This window comes from Choristoneura fumiferana, chromosome 24 (genome assembly GCF_025370935.1).
Source record: "Choristoneura fumiferana chromosome 24, NRCan_CFum_1, whole genome shotgun sequence".
Taxonomy (NCBI): Eukaryota; Metazoa; Arthropoda; class Insecta; order Lepidoptera; family Tortricidae; genus Choristoneura; species Choristoneura fumiferana.
The window spans coordinates 3,458,245-3,484,033 of NC_133495.1; the positions used below are offsets into that span (position 1 = coordinate 3,458,245).

General features: G+C 39.5%; 3 protein-coding genes across 3 annotated transcripts in view; 1 reads left to right on the forward strand and 2 right to left on the reverse strand.

Annotated features, from left to right (window-relative positions):
- Vps15 (vacuolar protein sorting 15) overlaps positions 1 to 19,782 on the forward strand; it is a 33,177-nt gene extending 13,395 nt beyond the window's left edge. The window contains exons 14-29 of the mRNA XM_074106359.1: positions 527 to 643; positions 2,166 to 2,300; positions 4,877 to 4,955; positions 5,556 to 5,632; positions 6,348 to 6,466; positions 7,104 to 7,198; positions 7,619 to 7,756; positions 8,120 to 8,195; positions 9,954 to 10,049; positions 11,913 to 12,035; positions 13,498 to 13,608; positions 13,753 to 13,904; positions 14,297 to 14,452; positions 15,169 to 15,365; positions 16,340 to 16,509; positions 18,167 to 19,782. Of these exons, the coding sequence (XP_073962460.1) occupies positions 527 to 643; positions 2,166 to 2,300; positions 4,877 to 4,955; positions 5,556 to 5,632; positions 6,348 to 6,466; positions 7,104 to 7,198; positions 7,619 to 7,756; positions 8,120 to 8,195; positions 9,954 to 10,049; positions 11,913 to 12,035; positions 13,498 to 13,608; positions 13,753 to 13,904; positions 14,297 to 14,452; positions 15,169 to 15,365; positions 16,340 to 16,509; positions 18,167 to 18,395 (2,070 nt within the window). The 3' untranslated portion in view covers positions 18,396 to 19,782. The remainder of the gene's footprint in view (positions 1 to 526; positions 644 to 2,165; positions 2,301 to 4,876; positions 4,956 to 5,555; positions 5,633 to 6,347; positions 6,467 to 7,103; positions 7,199 to 7,618; positions 7,757 to 8,119; positions 8,196 to 9,953; positions 10,050 to 11,912; positions 12,036 to 13,497; positions 13,609 to 13,752; positions 13,905 to 14,296; positions 14,453 to 15,168; positions 15,366 to 16,339; positions 16,510 to 18,166) is intronic.
- On the reverse strand, positions 19,780 to 22,785 carry LOC141441582 (CCAAT/enhancer-binding protein gamma-like). Its single transcript, XM_074106360.1, has 3 exons — positions 22,609 to 22,785; positions 22,314 to 22,492; positions 19,780 to 21,730 (listed from the first exon to the last, which is right to left on the reverse strand). The coding sequence occupies exons 2-3, from the start codon at positions 22,425 to 22,427 to the stop codon at positions 21,488 to 21,490; spliced, it is 357 nt and encodes a 118-aa protein (XP_073962461.1). The 5' UTR covers positions 22,428 to 22,492; positions 22,609 to 22,785; the 3' UTR covers positions 19,780 to 21,487.
- Positions 22,786 to 23,591: 806 nt separating this feature from the next.
- LOC141441583 (CCAAT/enhancer-binding protein gamma-like) lies at positions 23,592 to 25,392 on the reverse strand. Its single transcript, XM_074106361.1, has 2 exons — positions 25,015 to 25,392; positions 23,592 to 24,196 (listed from the first exon to the last, which is right to left on the reverse strand). The coding sequence occupies exons 1-2, from the start codon at positions 25,102 to 25,104 to the stop codon at positions 23,954 to 23,956; spliced, it is 333 nt and encodes a 110-aa protein (XP_073962462.1). The 5' UTR covers positions 25,105 to 25,392; the 3' UTR covers positions 23,592 to 23,953.
- Between the last annotated feature and the right edge of the window lie 397 nt (positions 25,393 to 25,789).

The window sequence follows — 25,789 nt, forward strand, 5'->3', positions numbered from 1 at the left end:
AAACCTTCGTAGGACTATGTTTGTTTTTTACATGTGGAGGGCTCTGCCCCCGAGCCCCCTTGCGGGGGGGCGTTCGCCCCCCCGTCCCCCTTCTTTATGCCCGTGCTTCTTCTACTGGTGGCTGTTCGTTCCATTACAAATACAATTCTAACCTTAATAACCTATTTTTCTAGTCATCAATAGTAATTAGGTAATTTATTTTCGGACATAGATTTACTAAACAAGATGCTAAAATAAATTCGGGTAAGCCATTATTCGGCTTATACAGAATTATGCCGAACTAAATTTCGGCAAGTTTAAGATTCGGCGTAAATAAATTATGCGAAACCTGTTATGTGAGTCTCTGCCTCGAACTTTGTATATGAAATTTTATGATGTACTTATACCTAAAATGGTTATTAAAATTTCCTTAAAATTTCATATATGTGTGGTTGAGTGAGTGGGGTCCCTATGGTCGATCAAGGAGGTCAATCTATGTGGTGTTCCCTTTTTTTTATAAATTTAACAAATGTGACTGTGTGTCCAGATCCGGCACGAGGTGTGCGGTCTAGTGTCGTGCGTGGCGAGTCTTCTGAACCCCATCGACGTCAACTGCAAGATTCTGCCGCTGGTGTGGCCGCACCTCAAACACAAACTCATACAGGTAACAGCATAGCCGAGCATTGGGTCAATTTCAAGATAGGCAGAGCTTTGAGCTGCCTACCGTGCTTGACATGACACTATTTACCGGCCCGGATAATACCGACATAGAAATGCCGACCCGATTTTTCGTGATGAGTTTGTATGGGCGTGTACACGAATAATTGGGTAGGTATTTCCATATCGGTATTATACGGACCGGTAAATACTGCCATAGTAAAATAGGAGAAGTATGTAAACTCCGACCCTTTAGGAGACTTAACTGCCTACTCCGGTGCGGACGCTTGGGGTTGTCGATATATATTTTCGATTAATTACCTACTGGCAAATAATTTTAGTACGAAAGTTAACTTAAAATTGTCTTATGTCTGTGTCTAGACAAACAAGATTCTATACCGCTATATGATTATTATTTATTATTATACTAAATTTAAAAATATTATTTATAAATTAGCTGGAGTGGCGATGCGTGTGTACATACTACTCATGTTTACCTACACATAATACTATAATATATTGTTTATAGATAGGTAGGTATACTACTCATATACTACTAATTTACAAATTTCATCAAAAAAATACGTAAGTACGAGAACGCGAACGTAAAAGGTGACAGACAGACAAGACGAGACAGACAGACAGACAGACAGAGTTACTTTCGCATTTATAATATTAGTAGGATAAATTAGCTGGAGTGGCGATGGTGACTGTGTACATACTACTCATGTTTACCTACACATAATACTATATAACTATATTGTTTATAGATAGGTAGGTATACTACTCATATACTACTAATTTACAAATACAACCTAATACAAAAAAATACGTAAGTACGAGAACGCGAACGTAAAAGGTGATCATCTCGCGAAGCAAGCGCAAGACGAGCGAGCTAAAATCAAAACGTACGGCACCGACGGCAGCACAGCCTTGACTACAGGAAACTTAATCCTTAAAATATCAGTGTGTGCGTGCAGCGGGTGCGTGCGTACCGGCGCGCACACATTTAAGCCGCGCTATGTACTTTTTTTGTAGTGAACTTACTTCTCCTATTTTACTATGATACTGCCTGCCCTAATAAATACTAAAATAATGATTCCAAAGTTTCACCGTGCCTTGCAACAAGTTCCGCAAGAACGAACTATAGTAGACTGCGAGCTATTGAGCTATGAGGTGATGGTGGGGAAAAAGAAAGACGATTCCGAGTGGTGCGATGGAGAAACATAGCGGCAGGCAATACATCGAACAACTTCCCAGAGCACACAGAGCACCACAGAGTCCATGATAAATGCGATATAAGGTTTTGGAAGCTCTCTGGTGTTAGTGCCCGCTGCGCTGGTAGAAGTGATAATTCCTATCTTTAATTCATTTCGTTTAGGGGCTGTTTCACCATCCATAGATTAGCGTTGACCAACGGTTAATGTGATGCCGTCTCGTCTATTCGAACAAAACAAATAGAGACGGCATCACACCTAACCGCCAGTTAACACTAATAATGATGGTGAAACAGCCCCTTAATGTGTCAGGTGGAAAGAGCCGAACTTCTCCTAGAGAGCCTGGGCGAGCCCATACCCCGGAAGGTTCTGGACGCGGTGCTGCGCCACGGGGATGTGGACAGGCTGGTGCAGACTCTTCGGGAGAGAAGAAACGCGAGGCTCAAGGTGAGTCACCACTAAAATAATGCACTTAACTGTTATTTCACAGAAATGTCACATGAGTAAATACTCTCCACGCCGAAACACAACAGTGCAAGCACTGCTGCTTCACGGCAGGATTAGCGAGCAAGATGGTAGTAGCAATCCGGGCGGACCCTGCACAAGGTCCTACCACCTGCAAAACCACCTGCACCTGCTGGTTGATAGTGATGATGATAATGATGATATGAATCCGTTTCAAAATACTAATTAACTACACCCAACACTGCCGCTCGGCCCGCGCGATGTTTTGTGACGGTTTCCAAATTTTAAAAGGAACCCGTTACGTTAGTAAGTATGAAATATATCCTGGACAGTTCGAAATTACTTCCTGAACACTAGCAGCTAGTCTCCAGGGTGCGTTACTTTCTACGACGTTATTGATGACGTAATGGCAACATTTCATACCATTTTTGAGAAAATATACGACGTAGAAGCGTAATCGATTTTTTTCGATTTAATTTTTGCTCACAGCTATAAGAACTCGACTGTACAACGCCTTTGCCTTTGCTCAGCAAAGCCTTGCTGCAAAAACGAGTATGTTTTTACACTCATTTATTTATAAGTATATTCATATTCAAGACTAGCTGTTCCCTGCAACTTTGTTTGAGTCCCTAACTTTTCCTGGTTAAAAAGTAGCCATTCCCAAATAGTAGGTCGCGTCGCGACCCGTCACCGGGCTACGAAAATAAAATGTCGGATTGCAGCATTGTCTCATTGTTTACAATGAATCGTACTCGTTCCATTCATGATCTATAATCATATAATAAAAAAATCCATCACACATATGTGGACATTGTAAAAACGGAAATCCTATTACTAAGACTTCGCTGTCCGTCTGTAACCAGGCTGTATCTCATGAACTGTAATAGTTAGACAGATGAAATATTCAAAGATTACGTATAACTGTGGCTGCTATAACAACAAATACTAAAAACAGAGTAAAATAAATATTTAAAGGCGCTCCCATACAACAAACGTGATTTTTTTGCTAATGTCTAATGAATGTTGTATAGATGGTACGGAACCCTTCGTGCGCGAGTCCGACGCGCACTTTTATTTTCCGTGTATGCACTAGGAGAGGCTAATCCAGGCATCCGTCACTCGTCCATACCTACAGCGATAAACACCTACACCGCGCGACAACTTGAGATTGTCTAAGCAGTGGGGGCTGCCGCGCGCCTGCGAGCTGCGAGCACACGCGTGACGCGACACGCTTTGAATGTTTCGATCCTTACCTAAATATCTGTGTTATTGCTTGTTAGATCAGTACAGCTCCAGTAAACTTTTTTTTTTTAATATTACTAACTAGATGGAAAACGAGCAAGTGGGTCTCCTGATGGTAAGAGATCACCACCGCCCATAAACATCTGCAACACCAGGGGTATTACAGACGCGTTGCCAACCTAGAGGCCTAAGATGGGATACCTCACGTGCCAGTAATTTCACCGGCTGTCTTACTCTCCAAGCCGAAACACAACAGTGCAAGCACTGCTGCTTCACGGCAGGATTAGCGAGCAAGATGGTGGTAGCAATCCGGGCGGACCTTGCACAAGGTCCTACCACCTGCAAGCTTCAGTAAGCTAGTTGAGAAAGCAACATAAATATGAACTTTTCCGACAAATAATAATAATAATAATAATAATTTATTTATTTATCAGACAACATAGATCCATTCATTTGTTAGTACATACACATAGGACAAAATACGACGGCAAAACATTATTCACTACATCTGTAGTTACACTGCACTGCACCGTTTGTAGCAACGGCGAATCGTAATACTAATAACTGTTGCGTGGACGAATGTCGAAATAAACAAAAGAAACAACTTGAAGTTATCTTTTTTTTACATTACCAAAAGAAGTTTTTTGAAGTCGCTTAATAAATAACATTTCTAAACGTTTTTTATTTTTTGACAAAGTGATAACCCTAACCCTAACACTCGAGTTGGCGAGGTAGGTATGTTCGGAACAGTGGCGTAGCTACCAAGGGGCTAGGCGGGGCAGTGCCCCGGGCCCTCAAGCTCAGGGGGCCTTCGAAATTCTGCTTTATAGCTGATGATAAAGTTGCTTAGCATTTTTAAAGTATTCGTATATATAATGATTTAACTTCAAAAAACTTTACCAGTTTTGATAGCAGTGGGCCCATTTTTTTATTTGCCCCAGGGCCCTAGGTTACCTAGCTACGCCACTGGTTCGGAACAAAAGGCACACGGTAGGCTATTAAAACGGCTATTCAAGATCAAAGGAGTTCAACTTCTGTACGTAGTACTATTATTTATTCTGTGCTAATACTTGTAGGTATGTCGCTACGGGGAAACATTAATATAACCGGGATATGACATAATAAAGTTTGGTAAACAGTGGCCTATGTTAATCTAAGACGATGCCTCATAATCTAGAATAGTGTAGCGCCTTACCATGGATAGTTTCGGACGATAAACCTAGATAAACTCAAATGAACAGACAGAAGCAGGTTACTTTTGTTTTATATTATTTGTGCGATGTTTGTTTGTTTATTTGATGTTTTTTTTTTCGTAGGTGAAACAAGGTGTAATGCCCCAATACTGTGAGATGGGGCAGCAACTACGGAACCTGTTCAGAAGACTTGCTTCTGATGGTAAAATTCCCGACCATTTCTTTGCGTGTGGTAAATCGTCACTACTTTGAAAAAATCTCTTATCTCAAATCAATAAGTACTTCAACAAAGTTGACCCTTAAGATAATGCTCATGAAGTTCACTCAAAAAGCTATTGATTGTTAAGTACGGTCAAGTGCAGAAATATGTATCTATTCGAACCATTCAAAAATATGTTATCACGGCTTTAGTACGTTGGAACAAGAGTCTGTAGTACATATTTTTGAAAGGTTAGATCCATACTAATATTATAATTGCGAAAGTGTGTGTGTTTGTGTGTTTGTCCGTCTTTCACGTCGAAACGGAGCGATGGAGCGATGTGATTTTTGGCATAGAGATAGTTTATGGGCCACAGAGTGACATAGGCTACTTTTTATCCCGGAAAAATGCACAGTTCCCGAGGGAACAGCGCGCGATAACCGAGTTCCACGCGGGCGTAGCCGCGGGCAAAAGCTAGTAAGTCCATATTTTGGCACTCGACTGCACGAGCTTTTTTAAAGTAGTGATGAAATTCTGCTTACAGTTTGTGTTAATGTTTTCCGTTCTTAGTCGTGTTTTTAATACAAAGCTATATTGTAACAGGTATGACCGAGCATGTGGAAAACCAACTGCTCGCTATGAGCGCACATTTGATCAAGATACAGGGATCTTCGACACAGGTAACCATCTATTATACTTCTTTTATTTTAGCATAAAAAAACGAAAAACAAAGATGAAAAGTTTTTTAATGAAACACAATTAAAAAAATAGTATTGCGGTATTACTTATAAAACCAAAAGAATGTCAATGACCACATGTCCTTCCTATTTAATTAATACTTATGTCTGTGTCTTATTTTTCAAAAGAGGTTTTCGATGAAAAGATACGCCAAAATTGCTTACCTTCTATCTAATGCTAAAAATAAACAAAGTGCTTTATACATAAGTTGTAAACAAAGTATTGAATGACTTAATTTATTTTTGTATATTGTATCGATGGAGCTATTTTAAAGAAAGTATTTATAACTTCTTATCTATTGAGCAGCCTCGATTTGAGGTGGACAGAGATTGATCACTTCGAAGCAGATGCTGAAGTTTACTGAAGAGAAACATTTCACAATCAAAAGAAAACTGCATTCAGAGATTTTCGATATACACTTGGTAGTGATGTACCGATTGCCCTATTCCTCGCATTTACGAGTGCGAATGCGATTATATGGTCGTTGGACTATGGTCGTTTAATCTTTATAAGAGAAAATAAAAACTGATCTGGTTAAGGCCACGGGTTCACGGTAGATGCAGGCCGCTCCCAACCGAAGCAAGAGGTTTATGGCGGAGGCCTATGTCTAACAGTGGATGACCTACGGGTGATATGATGATGATTGTTTGTTGTTAGCATATAACGGACGCGCCGGGCCGCCTGTCTCTGACCAACTCCAGCATCTCGCGCTCCGTGCAGCTGGACACCGGCGCCGACGCACTGCCCATGGACAAGTTGTACACCTCTCAGAACAGGTAAGTGGCTGACTACCCTGTTTCCCGTTATTTCACAGATTACCTGTGATGCCGTCTCTGTTTAATCGAACAAAATAAACATGTTATAAAAAATAAATATATTATTTTAGAGGTTCTAATAAACACACTGTTGTACCGCAGCCATTAGCAAGCAAGGTGATTTTTTTAAATTTACTTTAATTTCGTGAGCCCTCACGTACTTTATAAAGGACCAATTAACAAGAATTTTGAGAATTATGAAATAATATCCAAAATAACAAAGCTGGTGAACCACGTCTAGGTCAAGTACTACGAGTCTGTTAACCTCGTGCGGCCTAATGTGCAATAGAATGTACACAATAAGTTCAAGGGAATATGGAATCTCTGACAATGTAACAAAGTAAAAATTCTTTTATTTTTCTAGTGTTTTACACCATGGCAGTTTGACGGAACTTTGACTTTATTCTCAAAACAATTAGATTCTAATTGCTTTGTCAATTTTTTTCAAAATATTTATATGGTGGGCTTCAGGCGGAAAAAGTTAGGACAGTAGGATATGGTCCTCCGCAAAGTAACGTCTGATTTCGGCTGTCAATGACGACGATGGATTGCAGAAGTATTAAAGAAGAGTTAGTGTAGAATTATCTATCTGATACAGGAGGCCCCACAAGACGTCGGTGTCTCACGAGACTCATATGAACACGGAGTGGCAACACATGTTCGGACAGTCTCAGGACCCCACTTCGATGAAAGGTATGCTCTATTAACTTCCTACAATAATGGTATTTTATTTCAGACATGCATAATGTTATTTATTGTTTATTTGGTCTATAATTAATTAAGTCATACTAAGGCTTTAATATAATATCCCTAGAAGGCAGGTAACGTTCTTTGAAGAAAAAATACCATCCTCAACGAAAACAATGTTCTTTGAAAAAATGCCATCCTTAAGGAAGGTAAGGTTCTTAGAAGAAAAAATTATCATCTCTGATTAAGGTTCTATGGCGAAAAAAAAAACCATCCCTAATTAAGGTTCTTTGGCGACAAAAACACTATCTTTAAGGAAGGTAAAGTACTGTGAGCTCTGTTTCTTTTTAATGAAAGTACCATCTCTAAGAAAAGTGAAGTCCCTTGAAGTCGGTATTTTTGTAACATTGTGTACATTGGTTGCAGCGTCCGAGACGGCGTCGCAAGCCGCGTGCGCGCAGTCTGGGTGTGCGTCTGCGTCCAGCGCGAGCGCGAGCGCGGCGGGGCGGCGGGGCTCCCTGCCGGCGCACTCGCAGCTCGGACACAGCGCCAGCTACGTACAGTGTGAGTCACCTCATCATCATCATCATCATCAGGTAGCCACCAAATTGCCCGCTTGATAACGGGGTATAATCAACATCATCGTCGTTATCATATGGCACTGTATCTATAGCGTCGTAGACGGCTCCGCAAGCTAGAAGCAGTCCGCCGCGAGTGCGGCAGTTTAAGCTGATGCTTTCATTGTCATGATCATCATCATCATCTGGCTGCCGCCCATTCATATCTAGACATGTTAGCGTGTCACGCCAAGTAAATGGAAACTGGTGACGCAGCGGCCGTGTACAAAATCTCAACATAGCTTTGCAGCTCTAAAAGTTTTGTTTACCTGCAAAAAGTAGTCAAGTCAAGTTTAATTTCATCTTACAGATAGCATGGCGCCGTGTCGAGTTGAACTGAGGAATCTAACTGCGCGAATGCAAAAGAAATTCCTGAAATCACTGAGGTAAGAGTGCAATATATTATTGAATAACTATCAGTACCGTTCCTAATCTCAGCTCGGTCAGTAATATGCTATACATTACATTATATACGCCGTCGAAGAAACTGGATCACGCACCAGGGTGGAACCTTTTAGCTATCATCATCATCATCATCCGGAAGACGTCCACTGCTGGACAAAGGCCTCCCCCTTAGAACGCCACAATGAACGACAACTCGCCACTTGCATCCACCGGTTTCCCGCTACTCTCACGATGTCGTCAGTCCACCTAGTGGGAGGCCTGCCAACGCTTCGTCTTCCGGTTCGTGGTCGCCACTCGAGGACTTTTCTCCCCCAACGGTTATCTGTTCTTCGAGCGATGTGGCCTGCCCATTGCCACTTCAATTTGCATATTTTTTCAGCTATGTCAGTGACTTTAGTTCTTCGACGAATTTCCGTATTCCGGATTCTATCGCTTTTAGCTATAAATAGTAATAATTGCGAAATTGTGAAAAAGTTCCACACTTTACACGGTTCGGTTTCTTGTGTATGAATTTAATTACTAAACTTTACCCGCGGCTTCGCACGCGTAAACCGTTACATCCTGTAGTTTTAGTAGTGTAGTTAAATTCCGGGATTTTACCAAATTTCCATGGCAATCCCCAAAAATTGCATAGTGGTAATTTCCGTTCATTTACGATTTACACTCCGTGAGTTGTTAAAAAAAACAACGGATTTTAGAAGCATGCTTCGGGTATTGACGATGAAACGCGATCGTGATATGCGGTTCTGTTCTGTTATCAACTTGCAAAACTTTTCAGTTACCGTAAAAAGTTATGTAAAGAATAACCATCAGTACAAAACAAACCTTACTGTAATAATATTACGCTTCTTTATCTTTTTCTAATTTTAACACAATATGACTTTTTGTCATGATACAAATAAAACAAAATCACCATTTTCGAATTCTTCTATTGTTAATTTAAATTAAGAACACCCCACCTTAACATACTTCTTTTATTTGGAAATATATAGAGCTGTTGTTATACTGTATCTACTTCTCTTGGGTATGTCAAATTATTTTTTTTGGACTGCTTTCGTTTAATAGTTTTTTAATGTTCTTTGCGAAATCCCCGTTGCTTCTATAACTCGGTCTTGAACTTTATTAATTTACGATCAATACTTTTGTTAAAACTTTCAGCTTCTTTACAAAATATTTATATACATTATAAACAATTTCCCGTGATTGGCTATTTGTAGAAATACCCTGTTTAGGTTGACTCGCCATGGAAATCAATTTCCGAAAAATAACAAACTAAATAAATATGTAAGTGGTGGTTTTAACTGCTCTATGTAAATCAATGAAAAACACAACGAGTGCACTCTTCGGGTGGTGGATTGCCACTAAGTCAAAAAGACAATTATCATTTTCTACTAACGAATCCATCCGATTTCCCCCGAAACCCGAAGGTTTTTCTAAGAGCTCACGGATTGTACATACATGCGAAAGTTCATGCCTCCACAGACTTAGCGATTTACATTTTGTGATTTAACATCGGAATATAGAGTCGAAAAGTATGTGTTATTCCACTCTTACACCACATTCCATTATTGCGAGCAATCGGTGGATGCAAGTAGCGATTCGTCGTTCATTGTGGCGTTCTAAGGAGGAGGCCTTTGGTCAGCAGTGGACGTCTTCCGGCTGATGATGATGAACAGGGCCGAACCATTTTTTTTTAAACTAAGTACATAACAGGATAACGTTGTTATGTGTATTGGCAGATCGAATGACGATACTGTGGACAATGGGGAGGAGATCCGACCGCCTCCGTCGTGGCGGCCCGGCAACCAGCTGCTGGCGTATCTACACGAACACAAGTATTTCTTTCATGTTTAACCCCCGACGCAAAAAGAGGGGTGTTACAAGTTTGACCGCTCTATGTGTCTGTATTTCTGTCTGTCTGTCCGTTGGTTAAGTTAGGTTATAATATTGTTGTATTGTTTCAAAATTTTTGACCAATCTGTTCGTCCCATTTTTTTCATTACATGGATACTACTGTTTGACTTGCATTAAAAAAAACCGATTTGTTTATTTTACGACGAATTCAGCTTTGACTTAATAGTACATTACTGCAGAGGCCTATAAGTGCTAGAGACGTTCTTTTCCTTGGATGGTTGAGAAAAAAAGTTATTGTGCAACAACAGAGCAAAGTTGTTTTTGTAGCGAGTTTGATTTTGAATCCCGAGTGCGAAGGATTCTATAATTGAATCACGAGCGTCAGCGATGATTCTAGGTTAGAATCCTGAGTCAGCAAGGATTGAAATACACGAGATGCAAAAAAACTTTGGCCTCGTGTGACACATACAATTTTTCACTCACAGCGAGAACAAATTTAAATGTAACATAAGAATAAAACCACATATACCTACCTGTTTACAAAACAAACCATTTTTTTAAAATAGAATCCGATTATTATCAAATATAATAATACATTTCAAACCATAAAAAGAGTCCAGTAGCTACAATACAAATCGCATACTCAATAACATGCAATCTTAACTTCTTGTACTAATGTCACACTTATTTTTAATACTGCAAAAAGCTCATCTCGGGGTAATTGAAAGTTGAACAATTAAACCTTTAAATATGATTTTTATTAAGATTCTGTTAATAAAGATAAATAGATTTGTTAAAAAATCATTCAATTTAACAAAAATAATTATACTGTAGAGGCAGTATACGGAATTCTTTTATAAAGAAAAAAAACAAGAGAAGCGGCCTTCGTGCAACGAGGTTGCATACTTTATTAAAAGATGGGATAATTTACATTTTGGAAATATTTCGATATATTTTTAATACCAAACATTTAATTTAAGTTTGTAATCGACAAATTGATCCTATCTCTTGCTTTTTCGAGTTGAAGTGAAATGACAGATCAAAGTAAAGTTCAAATATTTGGAATTCAGTGAGTAGACCCAACACTGTACTCAGCATTTAAAAAAAATAATAAAAAGTTACTTTGTCTCACGGAGTGAGCAAAATGCGATTTTGCTCACTGATTTCTCATAGCAAACCCGCCTGTTTGAGTGCTGAGTGAAAATATAATTACTTAAAAACACAACAGCGATCCTGCTGTACTTTGTCACAGTGCATAAAACTATAGTAGATTATTGTCGTGGCCTGGAAGTAGCAATTGCTGGCTGAGTATGAGTATTAAACGGACGAGCTTGCGAGTCCGTTTAACTAATACGAAGCCAGCAATTGCTATTCAGCCGAGACTAATATAAAGCTTTCTCAAAAAATGGTGTATAATTCTGAAATAGAATAAACTTTTTTTCAAAATATATAAATTTAATTTTATTCCAATATTTTCTTATGCTTTCCCGCCTTTTTTCATAAAAATAAACTGCAGGTGTATTTTTTCACCGAAAACACCACAAGCTATTTCAGACCAATAGAAAAAGTCCGGAGTTCCAACAAGATATCTGATACCGGCCATTAGACTGGGCTGTATACGAATTGCAGGCGCGCCTAATTCATTATTGTCGAGCTAGCGCCGCCTGCAATCTTTTTAACATTTTTAATTTTTCGCTGACCATAAACTATGCTTCTGATATGTAAAGAATACTGACAACTTTTACGGACATTTTTGAGAAAAATAATTAATTCTGTATATTAACCCAGTATCACATCTGTCGGGCGGGATCCTACTGGTTTTAAACAGGGTGTTCTGTGTCCAGGGCCGGCGTGAACCAGCTGGTGACGCTGCCGGCGCAGCGCAACATGTTCGGCTCGTGCTCCGACGACGGCACGGTCCGTCTGTGGGACGCCGGCCGGCTGTCCGGGCAGGCTTATGTTAACAAGTAACAGCTACAATATCCTCCCGAGTCCTCTCCTCGCGTACTTTATAAAGGACCGATTAACACTGAGAATAACGGCCGAATGTACTTTACAAAGTACATTTTGATAATTGAATAAAGAATTCTAAGAATTTTGAAATAATAATAAATAACAGGTCAACCACGTCTGGGTCTTAAGCATTAAGTTTGTTAAAAAAAGTGTGGAAATAGGGTATACAATTATAATAAAGAAAAACCGGCCAAGAACGTGTCGGGCTGCGCTTAGTGTAAGGTTCCGTACTAAAGAAATAACGATACCTAATTTGGTTTGAACCGCCTCATTTTCCTGGTCACATTTTTTATGAATGTCGTTTTCGATTCTTTGTAAGAGTTCATGTATTTCTACCAGATAACTGAAAAACTGTATCACTATCTTCGGCTAATTTTTGCTTGTGGCTCTTTGATACCTGATTACCTTGGCCTTAGACGAAGATTTTACTTTATGCACTAGACCATAAAAAGTCATTTTATGTCGCCTAGATCTAGCATAAATACAAACTTGACGAGCATGAGAAGTGTTAATAGTACATTACTGCAGAGGCATGAAGTAATGGATTGATGGACGAGTTTGGGGTAGACTGCGAGTCGTAACGAGGCCGGATAAAAGGAGTCCCAGCAATCCCTGTTCTGGCCGAGGTTTGTATAGTGCTTTCTCAAACAATGTGAGGAAATAATTCATCCATCCATCCATCCATCCATCCATCCATCGCATCGCATCGCATCGCAGTGCATCGCTTGCTTCGCATCGCATCGCTTCGCTTCGCATCGCATCGCTTCGCTTTCGCATAGCTTGGCTTCGCATCGCATCGCATCGCATCGCTTCGCATCGCATCGCATCGCATCGATCGCATCGCATCGCTTTGCATCACATCGCATCGCATCGCATCACATTCGCATCGCATCGCTTCGTTTCGCATCGCATCGCAACTCATCGCTTCGCATCGCATCGCTTCGCTTCGCTTCGCATCGCATCGCATCGCATCGCTTCGCATTGCATCGCATCGCTTCGCATCGCATCGCATCGCAGTATCGCAAATGCTTACAGATAGTGTTGGTTGGCTGTTCGTAATTTTTCCTTTGTCAGTTTAACGTTAGTAAGCAAAATTAAAAAGTTAGAGCAGCGACAATAATGGATTTTTCATACATACTTCATGGCCTAGGCCAAGAAGTTATGTAGGAGGTATAGGGACCATAAATGAGAAACTTCATGTCTCCATTTCGTGACATTAACGCATTTACATTTCCGAGCATGTTTGAGAAAAATATTTAATGCCATTCTGAAAGGTTTATTATCTACTATAGAATTATCTCTCAAAAAGAGAAAGCAGCGTATGAAACAAGCTGCGACACCAGTGAAGAGCTACGTGTAATCATAGATACAGTTTTACTCACCTGAACTATGTAAAAACCCTACTTGTTTTTGCAGGTCAAAAGCCATGTACAACCGCGGCGCCGGGCCCATTATATCCATGGCGGCGTGCGAGGGCGGGCAGTCGCTCGTCGCCGCTACGCAAGAAGGGTCCATATTCCTGCTCAGGTTGGTTCACTTTTGCACTTTTGAATACTAGAAACCGGCCAAGTGCGAGTCGGACTCGCGCACGAAGGGTTCCGTACCATTTAAATAAAATAAATTTAGCAAAAAATGGCAATCCAAGTTTAACTTTTTTTTTTATTGTCCCAGGCCGGACCCGGGCTCGTCCCGGCTGACGCTGTCGCAGTGCCGGCAGCTGGAGGCGGGCGGCGACGCGTGCTGCGCGCTGTGCTGCGCCGGCGGCGTCGTCTGCTACTGCACCATGTACGCCGCCATCGTCGGCTGGGACCCGCGCGCGCCCGGTAACACCAATAGCGTAAAGAAAAAAAAACTGACGGGAAACCCGCATCTCCTGGCTATAAGCGCCAAGTGTTCACGCAACGGATGACGGGGCTCCCGACCAACTCATCCGAAATTTTTGATCCCAGGACTTTTTTGATGTGTGTAGTACATACACAATTCCGGAAACGTGTTCCCTCAAAAACTGCAGCGCTGATTTTCTGTCAGAACCGTATGTAATAATAAGTAAAGACGCAAATAAATATTAATAAAAATAGAAATGGTATTTTTTTTTTTTTTTTTTTACTTTTGTGATTTTCTGTCATAGCGTGATAAGCCCCGATTATGGTAGATTTAATTATAAATAACCAATGTGTAAAATAAACTCACACTTTACTCCATGTTTGGTGTTCAGGCAACGCGTGGAAGCTGCAAGGCGACCTGCGTCACGGTCTGATGACGTGCATGTACGCGCGCGGCGGGTACCTCGCCGTGGGCACGGCCAGCGGCGCGCTCTGCCTCTGGGACCTCAGGTTCCAGCTGCCCATCACCAACATCAAACACCCCGAGTGTAAGTTGGGCTACGCACGCGTCCGGCTAACCGCGTCGTCCCTCTTCGAAGTATCGCTTCAGAAAGAGACGACACGCTAAATAGTGCGTACGTGCCTTAAAACGCGTCGCACACTGCGCTTTCACGTACACGACCCACTGGTCATTCTGGGCGTTGGAGCGTTTTGACCATCCCACGTTTATAAGCATAATGGAAGGACGAGTCGCAGGCATTTTGATCACGCTAGATTTGTTATCGGTATTGTCTTTCGTTTTAATAAAAATTTAACCCTAAGCATCATCTCTCCATTAATCCACTATCCTCTGCTTGAGATTAAACCACCGTGTTTTGGAGTAGCCAGTAAGTCTTATAAAATCATACAACCTCAAAATACCTTATTACTTTTCAGCCGTCCTTAGCTATAACCTAACCAACAAGAAGTTGGAAAACCCTGACATTGTCACATCAAAATTCAATATCTCAAAAACGGCTGAACCGACTTTGATAAAACATGTCTAAGAACCATCGCTAGAAAAACTGCTTTCAAATTAAAAAAAAATACATTCAATTCGGTTCACCCGTTGAAGAGCTACGGTGCCACAGACAGACAGGCAGACGGACAAACATAGCGGTCAAACTTATAACACCAATCTTTGCGTCGGGGGTTAATAAAACGAACTTTTCGCACGCAAGGTTGCGGGCATCTAGTAGGCTAATAATATGTTTGTTGTCGGCAGCGAGCCGCGTGCGGCGCATCATCGGCTTCGGGGCGGCGGGGGGGCGGCGGCGGGGGCGGCGGCGGGGGCGGCGGCGGTCGCTGGTGTGGGCGCTGGGCGCGCGCGACGCGGCCGCCTGGTGCATGGAGAGCACGCAGCGCACGCACGCGCTGTGGCCGCACAACGCGGGGCCCGTGCCCTTCGACTACCGCGCGCCCGTTAGTAGCCCTTTACTATTGCTCCCTTTTGTCGGGTCACTAGAAACAAATAAACCCTTTACTCGTGTCACTAAAAAAATGTCAGCCTTTACTCGTGTCACTAGAAAAAATTACAGCCTTTACTCGTGTCACTAGAAAAAAGGTCACCCTTTACTCGTGTCACTAGAAAAAATGACAGCCTTTACTAGTGTCACTAGCAAAAATGTCACCCTTTACTCGTGTCACTAGAAAAAATGTCAGCCTTTACTCGTGTCACTAGAAAAAATTACAGCCTTTACTCGTGTCACTAGAAATAATGTCAGCCTTTACTCGTGTCACTAGAAAAAATTACAGCCTTTACTCGTGTCACTAGAAAAAATGTCAGCCTTTACTCGTGTCACTAGAAAAAATTACAGCCTTTACTCGTTCACTAGAAAAATGTCACCTTTACTCGTGTCACTAGAAAAAATTGTCAGCCTTTACTCGTGTCACTAGAAAAAATTACAGCCTTTACTCGTGTCACTAGAAATAATGTCAGCCTTTACTCGTGTCACTAGAAATAATGTCAGCCTTTACTCGTGTCACTAGAAAAAAATTACAGCCTTTACTTGTGTCACTAGAAAAATTACAGCCTTTACTAGTGTCACTAGAAAAAAAGACAGCCTTTTACTCGTGTCACTAGAAAAAATACAGCCTTTACTCGTGTCACTGGTCTTGAGTCGTACTACTCGAAACCTTTAGTCCCTCTTTATTCACGCCACTATCGCCTCGGGTATTTTTAATGCAACTTTAATGAAATGTAATTTTCATTAAGCTTTAGAGATTAAGGCCGTCTTGCAGGAAAAAATAAATCTAGATTAAGAAGTTAATCCAGGCTTAAGCTTGACAGTCCATACAATTTGACACTACTAAACTGAGCTTAACGCTAACTCGAGATTTATGTGTTTCCAGCAAGTAGCCATAAGTAGAGATCTTTATAACGTACCGTCTTCCAGGCGACATCGTACATGAGCTGCGGCCTGGCGGGAGAGACGGACGGGGTTGGGTGGTTGGTGACAGGCGGCGCGGACCAGCGTCTGCGCTGTTGGAGCTGGGACCGCGCGGACGAGTCGCGCGTGCTCGTGCCGCCCGCGCTGCCGCAGCCGCCGCCCGTCTTCACATACAAGTAACAAGCCTTTTTGGCCTTTTTTGCTGTCTTTTCAAATACAAATACAAATAATTTATTTGTCAAACATAGGTCAAAATAGTTGGTACATTGATCATAGACTTGTATCACTATGCTGCGCCCGAGGGCATACAAATATAAATGTCTTGTAGGTAGGCACATTCAGTCATGCAGTAAACTAAATAAGTCTAAAAAGTTGCCAAACTATCACGCATATACTCCTCCATTGAATAGTAGGCCTTACCCACCAAAAAGTTAAATAGTTGTTTTTCATTTCACTGTTTAATTTAGTTTCAGAGGAGAGGGGGTCAAACTGAATCCTACTAATATTATAAAGTTTGTGTGTGTGTGTGTGTGTGTGTTTGTTTGTTACTCCTTCACGCTAAAACGCCTGAACGGATTTGGATGCAATTTGGTATGTAGATAGCTGGACGTCTGGAATAACATATAGGTTACTTTTTACTCCGATATTGCCACGGGATAGGGATAAAATCTCGAAATAACAACCGCTGGGCTTAGAGTCATGCAATTTTGGACAGTTGTTATTAACACAACCTCAATGAAGCCCACGATATAAATTTTGGGAATTCCCAGGGGAATTTCGTAAAATCTCGGAATTTCAATTGTAACTACTACTAGATCGAATAGTTTACACGTGCAAAGCCGCGAGTAAACTCTAGTAGTATTATAAATGCGAAAGTTTGTGAGTGAGTGAGTATGTTTGTTACTCCTTCACGCTGAAACGGCTGGGCGGATTTGGATGAAATTTGGTATGTACATAGCTGGACATCTGGAAAAAACATAGGCTACTTTTTATTCCGATATTCAAACGGGATAAGGATAAAAACTCGAAACAACAACCGCTGGGCTTAGTCATGGAATTCAACATGATTGTTTTTAATGTAACTTAACGTCAATGAAAACCACGATTTAATTTTCGGGAATTCTCACGGGATTTTTTTAAAAACCCGAAATTTAAATTCAGCTTCTTCATCCCAGCCTATATACGTCCCACTGCTGGGCACAGGCCTCCTCTCAGAACAAGAGGGCTTGGGCCATAGTTCCCACGCGGGCCCAGTGCGCATTGGGAACTTGGCACGCACCATTGAATCGCTTCGCAGGTTTGTGCAGGTTTCCTCACGATGTTTTCCTTCACCGCAAAGCTCGCGGTAAATTTCAAATGTAATTCCGCACATGAATTTCGAAAAACGAGGAGGTGCGAGCCGGGGTTCGAACCCACGACCCTCTGCTTGAGAGGCGATAGGTCAAACCACTAGGCCACCACGGCTTCAGCTTCTTGATCTAATGATTTACGTGTGTGAAGCTGTGGGTAAGCACTAGTCTCATCTAATTTCACATGGGAGATAGGGGAGGGGGTGTGCATCCCTTTTTGACCCTTTTTAGGGTGTCACCGCTTAATTAAGTTTCGCTGTTCGTTTTTGGTGGGGGATGGTCAAACTGAATTTCATCCAATTTCACATGGGAGATTGGGGGGTGTGCATTGAGTAGGCAGCAGGGTTAGCAGCGCTAGTGCTGGTGGTGCGCCGCTTCCAGACGCAGTCACAATGTAACACAGTAGCTCTGAAAATGCTATCTGGTTTCAAGAATACTTATATTATTAGTTTCATGTATACTAATATTAATACTTGACTTTCAGAAAGAAAATAATAGATGGCACCACACTCGTCCACGAATCCAGCAAGTCGTCCCAGTCGGATAGCTTCCAAGAATACCCGGTCTCCATCATAGATGACAATGTCTACCGGACAGTAGAGTCCCGCTCGTTTCACCACACTGCCCCCATCACGGACATCGCCATGGTGGAAGGCAGTAAGCACTACTTGGTCAGCGCGTCGGCAGATGGCGTTATTAACGTGTGGAAATAACGTAGCGCCATCTAGTAATGATTTATGTAACTTTAACGCAGCGCCGACTCTAGCCTTTGATTAATCTCGTAAGGCCCAACGTCCTAAATTTAGTGCATTCGTCAAAGCTAGTCAAACTTCACGAATTGGCAAATTCTAGTTATCAAAATTTGACGTAGAAGTATTCTAAAGAAGGATAACTAGGATAAGGTAAAAAAAAGATTTTGTCACATTAGACATTTTGACGGCTCTTGCCATCTGGCGTCGAAAGCGACAATTCCTCTTGCTCTACTCCAGGGCCAGCGCTGCTTTAACGCTAGTTTCAGACAGCGAAAAATATTTCATAGATATGTTATAAGCAGTACGCCTCCATGATGCTTATTTTATAGCTAGGTATTTAAAAGTTTTTTTTGCAATTGCATACGTCTTAAGGCATGAGCCTCACCGCCGACGATAAGCGAGTAGAGCTAGAAATTGTAAACCTCGATTTATTATCGCCAGCTGCGTAAATAGTCAGTGACCGCTATTTATAATTACTAATAGTATGTGTACGTTTTGTGAGCGAGAAAATGTTTGATGGCTAATCGTTCGTTCCTCGTCGGCTGCCTAAAGCTGGTTACCATCTCGAGCTGGATAATGAAAAACCTTGAATCGCACTTATTTGATCATTTTGACTCGCCATTCATCGCCATAGTCAGCACAACTCGGTCACGTTGTCACTAGATGGCACCACGAGTATACTCATTTAATTTATAGAACTAGCGACATCTAGTTTTAACTTGCGATTTTTTTATGATGTAGGAAAAGGTTGATGAATTGATGATTGTATTGTAAACACTACGCTTTTCGTTTAAAATGTGTACATCGTCCTCTAAAAGTGATTATTATTAGTGAATGAAGACGTCAAATTTTGTTCACGGCGATCACCAATGGATAACCTAAATTTAGTGCCTCAAAAAAACTCCTCAGTAGGGCAAAACTAACATACCATCGCCTACTTTGAAAATAAGCCGTACTAGTCATTTGTCCTATTGACTGCACCGGGTTATTATTTTTGACAAAGTTGGCTTATTGTACTATACATTTAAGAATTTTTAAGTGCTTTAGTTTTTAATTAAAATGTGATAATCTTTTATGACTGTTGTAATTGTATTATATTATTGATATAACGGAGAACCATTTATTTGATTAAATATTTGTCGGGTCCCGACTGAGTTAGCGGTTGAGGCATGTTTTGGTCGACACCGGCTCAAAAATGCACTGAAAATGGCTGACTCGAGGCAGCTCGCTCAGTCGGAACCTAGCTTCAAATTAGCTTAGATTTCTATTTTGATGACAATATGGCTCATTTAGAAATTACATTTTATAGTATTAAATAAATATTTTCTTAATAAAAAATCAAGTCTTATTTTAATTGTTTTATTTATTACATCATACGTAATTGTAAAATTGCATTTTAATTATAAAAACTTATTCATACTCTTTTATAGTGCATTGTAATCACAACACAAATATTAAATTTGTACCTAATTTGTAATTATAACATACAATTTGAATGTCAGGTAGGCATAAAACATTATATTTTTAACCGACGAAAAAAACGGAGGAGGTTGTCAACTCGACGCGTATATATTGTATTATTTAATTCCTTCGTTTCTTTGTTCCAGAGATAAAAAAATCTGTACAAAGAATGTTTTGGGAGTGACCTACTATTTTTTAATAATTTTGTCCAGAGCTAACTAAATGTACTTGATAGGTTTATAACTAAGGAAGGAAAACGAAGCCCAGAATAAAATTTGTTTCTAACAAATATCATGTATCTTGAGTGTAAGTTCATATCACAAAAAAACCTCTACAAAATTTTGGTGTTAAAATAAAAATTATTAAGAAATGTCTCCACAACGGATTCATTCCATAGTAATTTAAAACTCAACACTGATATGTTCGAAATATTAGTGGCCAGACCAAACATTTAAAGATACATTTACATGTAGTACAGTAAAATAATCTAACATTTGTTGTAATGTTGATTGATATGAGGCACATATCAAAGCTCTTGCACTAAAACCAATACTTTGTTCCTTCATACACCACAAACATGGCTGAAGTGTAGCAAGGTAATCGCTTTTAGTTCATAGATGTGGAATGCTACAGGTTATCTATATCAACCAATTATATTAAACTACATGTACAGTCACTAGCACAGACAGCAGCAGATATCTGACAGCAAAGTGTGTATAAATATCTGATGCAACTCTATATCTAGGGCCGGTACGATGTCAGATATTTTTGCATGCTCTGCTGTGGCAGATATTACTGCAGGTACCGGTACTGTGTATAAGTAATTCATTGACTCTTTGAAAAAATTAGTTGAAACTTTCACATTATGCTGCCTAAACAACTAGTAGCACTTCCTTATTCCGGAATATTAGAATTACTGATGTGCCACATGGACCCCAATATTAGATATCAAATTATATTTTTTCTAAATCATATCAAAACTAGAACTCAAAGTAAAATTAGCAAAGGGCACTAGAACACAAGAATTAGAAAGTATAACTGATAAAGTCAAAAATCAAAACAAAAAATGGAAAGTAAAATTTCCAAGATTCATAGTGATAAATAGAATGTAAACTTCAGCGCTAATCACATACTTGCAGATAAGTCAAAATAATTGACTGTAAAAAGAACACTATGTAAAAGTTTAAATTCAAAGTTTTTATGAATTATTACACCAAGTTATTTGATTTCACCTCGAATTTTTCCTCATTTTAATTTTTTATTTAATGGCAATCAAGAACCTTTCATGTGATGGCAAGTTTGAACTATTCTATCAGTTTTTTACATGTTTTAAATTCAAGTTTCAACACACTGTACTACACAAAATATCTTAAATAGCTTGATCCAACTCGAACAATGCTTTATGCAAGACATTAGATATCTCATATCCCCATCTTAAATAATGATCAAGCCAAATCTTATAGTAAAAGTGAGAAAACTTTTTTCATGTCAAAGTCTATGATATTGACATATGGCTGATTTTACTTGGCCTCTTTAAAAACTTTTTTCACTACATCTATACCTAGTCTTAGTATAATTTAAAGCTATAATGTCTATGTCTTCTTCTCCTTTTCATCTGGTATATCTTCAAGGAGCTTTTCCAGATCCACCCCCTCCAGTTTAGGGGTCTGTGCATTTGATGCGTGTGCCAAGAATAGTTCCTTGAGGAATTGAAGTTCCTTAGTCAATGTTTTCACCTTGTCTTCCAGCATTTGGTTCTCAGCTTTCAGTTTGCTGACACGTGTAAATGTTTCTTGGGTGCGCTGCTTTGATTTGTATCTGCTTTTTTTGACCGCCTGGAGGAAGAACAGAAATATTAGACAAGATAAGCTAATACATTAAAATATAATGGTTTTGATAGTATAATGCGCAAAACATTGTCTGAAAAATTGCTGCGGCAACTATACAAATTTTCAAAACTGTTCAGGGTCCCAAACTACCTCCACAGAAAATTTCATCATGCTAAAATAAGTACTTTAAGCATTTATAATAAAGGCTAATATTTAGTAGATCATATTTCACAATGTATTCAAATGATTGTGTAATAATTGCAGTAGCATTGGGTTTCTTTGCAGTATATTTGTTGAATTATTTTAATTTATAAAATTTGGGTTGGGGTGGGGTGAGATAATATGTTGCTACAGCTGACTTAAAAAAAAAAACAAGGTATATTATTTTTATTTTTAAAAGGTTGAAGGTGGAGGAAGTATTTATTAAATTTAGTCAATATTGTATGAAATGGACAGATCTATGAGACTATTTAAAGGCATCTTGGATTAGAAGTCACTTTTAATTGGGAAAAATTAGTCTTACATGATTTTAACAGAGTTACATGTTACATGAAAAAATACATTTTCTTTTTGATTTTCAAATATTTACCTCATTATTTCTGTCTCTCCTTTTTCTGTAGTCGTCGTCTTCGTCGTCAGCGTCACTCACGCCCCTTCTCCCGCCTTTTACAGGAGGCATGTTGAATATATTTTCTAATATCATCAAAATGAGTAAGCCCAATTATTTCGAACCACACTCAGCCTGCATTTGCGACACAACTGAATTCTCTGCAAACAATGACGCAACATTTAACTCAAATAAATAATCTATTTTTGATTATCAGAAAACTGTTTGTTTACAGCGGAAAATACCTATTACTCGTTTAATAAACACTGACACTTACCACGTTAGCAAGAAATTAATGTTACGTAATTTTAAGCGATAAGTTTATATTGTTATCTCCAGTCGCAATTTCACAAAATTAAACAACAAAACACTCGTCATTCAAGCAAGTCAGTAGAGTAAGCAAGCAGTACAGTAGTCAGTCAGTAAGCAAGTGAAGTAAAAAAAATGTCGTAAATTGACGGATGACGTCAGTCGGACATTTGAGCTGCCAATAAAAATCTAAACGTCAAATCGTCAAAGCTGTTTAAGTTCAGTTTTAACACGCTGACTTCTCATGTCTACCGAGAGGATGAGTTGTAGGTGTAAGCGCAGCATATATATGTTTCTTTGAAAAAGGTGTGCGGTAAAACAATATAGATTAGGGGGTAGAAATTCGAATTGTACTGTCCCTCTCACATGATACAAGCGACAGCGGGACGGCAAAATACGAAGCTCCAATTTTGCACTTCATAGTATACTTGCCTGTCTATTTATTATTTATGCATACGTCTGCGTTTAAAGTTAAACAATACGGAGTGTGCACCCGAAGAACAGCAGTGCTACAACGAAATTTGAAGTTCGTATCGTACCGTCCCGTTCACTCTTATATTATTTAATACGAGAGTGAGAGGGACAGTACGATACGAACTTCGATTTTCGTATTAAATAATATAAGCGTCAGCGAGACGGCAACATACGAAGTTCGAAATTTGCACTTCATAGTATAGGGCCCGACGACGCGCAGTTAACGTGCTTCAAACGAAATTCTGTCACTTTTAAACAGCTGAGGCGAATACCGGCATACTAGCAGCCACAGGCAGGGCCTCCCCCCACACAGTTTTTTGAGAGTTCAGCGTCGTAAACACACGTTGTTTATGCCTAAAAAGAGCGAAACTAAGTGCAGTTAGGCCGTTATTATGAGCGATGCTCGATGGCACCATTTACTGCAGATCTGCTGATTAAAGCTTGTTTAAGGGTAATAATTTAGTAATAAATAAGAAATTATGTTTGCAATTTTATTACAATATCTTTTTTAAAAAGCATAGCAATGAACATTTCCATTAAGTGTTTAGAAAGTGTTCAATGCTTAACATACTAAAATTAATTCTACATACTCATGGTATGAGATTAATTCTTATTATACATTATCCATAGTTATCCTATAACTTAAATATAACACATGCATTTTACATGTCAATTCACAATATTTGTATTTTGGTTATTTGTGAGAGCAAAATATGCTCGACACTTGAATGTGAAATGTAGATTATAAAATTTCATCCCCATCCTATTAAAATATTTCATTATCAGTATAAGGTAGACTGAGCAACATCACCCTAATAGAGCCAGATCAAAAACTTTGTTTATGTCTTCTCATCCTTATTGTCCGGTATGTCTTCAAAAACTTTCTCTAGATCTATTCCCTCCAATCTAGGATCTTGTGCATTTGATGGCAATTCCATGAACAATTTCTTGTGGAATTCAAGTTCTTGCGTTAGGATTCTCACTTTGTCTTCTAGAATTTGGTTTTCAGCTTTGAGTTTGCTGACACGAGTGAATGTTTCCTGTGTACGCTGCTTCGCCTTGTTTCTGCTCCTTCTGACAGCCTGAGGAGTTAAGATAGACATAAAAGAGTGAGTGAGAAAGAGAATATATAAACCTAAAGTTAGCGTACATGTGCTGTTTATCCTCTTTGCAGAGCCCTTTATATTTTCTTGTAATTAATTAAAAATTTCAGTTTTCTAGCCTCAAGACTGGTTGTTCATGAGTCAGTCAGTCAATCAATCAAGATTTTTCTTTATCTTTGGTGTATGCAGGATAAGTAGGTACTAAGCAGAGCGGGGTTTATCGGAGTGTAACCGGGGAGGATATATAGGAGGGATAATGGAGAATTCGATAAGCCAAAGGCTACTAGAAACACAGGGAAGCTTAAAGTTCCATCTTACAGACTGGCTAAAACCAAAAAGTCTTTTCTGGGAAATTGCATATGTTTTTGCCTAAATTGAATAAAGATATTTTGACTGACTTTATTCAGATTTTTTTTTTCAAATTCCGGCAAGTAAATACTAGTGAACAAACAACTATTCATATTCATCTATATTGGTCACTTCAATCAAGCAATCAGTAAAATATCAAAATCTCAAATCACCCTCATTTTATTTCGAAAATAGTTTGGTTGGGGCTCTACTCCTTTGTTGCCCATAGGCGTCCAGACCTCTAAATCCGGCCAGATTATTGATTTTGTAAATATCTGGACTTGTTGGCTATTTTAATTATTAAATCATGCAACACTTTAAGTAGAAAATAATACTGATAAAGGAAAATGAAAAACTAAAATTTTGTTAATCCCAGAATTGACTGCCCTTTGCCATACCCACAAATAGACGAATTAAATATATTATTTATTTTCAATCAATTTACTTACCTCATTATTCCTTTCTCTGCCCCGCCTGTAATCTTCGTCTTCATCATCCGCGTCACTCACGCCCCGAGCTGCACGTTTCACGGGAGGCATCTCCTCGAGATCTTGGCTCAGAATATATCGTTAAAACTTTAGATAATTATTTAACAATGAGCGATACTTCGTACCATACTTTTTGTTTCGAGAATTCTCCGTAGAAAATAACACAACAGGACTTTAATTGAATTGTTTCTTTTTCAGAATCGATAACTATTTACTTGCTGAAGAAATTAATACAATCTGTTTAATAATGCTATGAAATAAACTAAGTAAACAAATAGACTGACGATTACCCAAATAAGAATTGCGACATTACTTACATTGATGTGACATCTGTGACGAATGACATAACGGACGGACGGTGACGGATGACGTAATGAATCATTACTTATGATGCAGGCGCGGCCACATGCAGTCGCTCGTCGCTCGATTGCAGCGATAAATCTAGTATAATAAATTGGAGTGAATGAAAAAAGAATAACAGCAGGGCTACTACGAAACCCGAAAATCGAAGTTCGTATCGCGCCGTCTCTTTTACTCGCGTATTAAATGACATAAGCGTCAGCGGGACGGCAACATACGAAGTTCGAGTTTTACACTTCGTGGTATAGGGCCAGTGTCTTTGCCGAAATTGAAGAGGTTTTTTTTTCTTTTTCCAGCGATAAAGCTCAACATTTTCAGCTTTATCGAAATGTCTATCAATTTTAAACAAGTTCCTATCCTGTCGCTTAAGTCGAAC

Bases quoted from the DNA above. Each gene is read 5' to 3' on its own strand.
- LOC141441582 (XM_074106360.1), bottom strand. From the start codon at position 22,427: ATGATATTAGAAAATATATTCAACATGCCTCCTGTAAAAGGCGGGAGA. The intron at 21,731-22,313 runs GTAAATATTTGA...TTCTTCCTCCAG, and splicing joins GGAGAGACAGAAATAATGAG to GCGGTCAAAAAAAGCAGATA.
- LOC141441583 (XM_074106361.1), bottom strand. From the start codon at position 25,104: ATGCCTCCCGTGAAACGTGCAGCTCGGGGCGTGAGTGACGCGGATGAT. The intron at 24,197-25,014 runs GTAAGTAAATTG...TTAACTCCTCAG, and splicing joins GCAGAGAAAGGAATAATGAG to GCTGTCAGAAGGAGCAGAAA.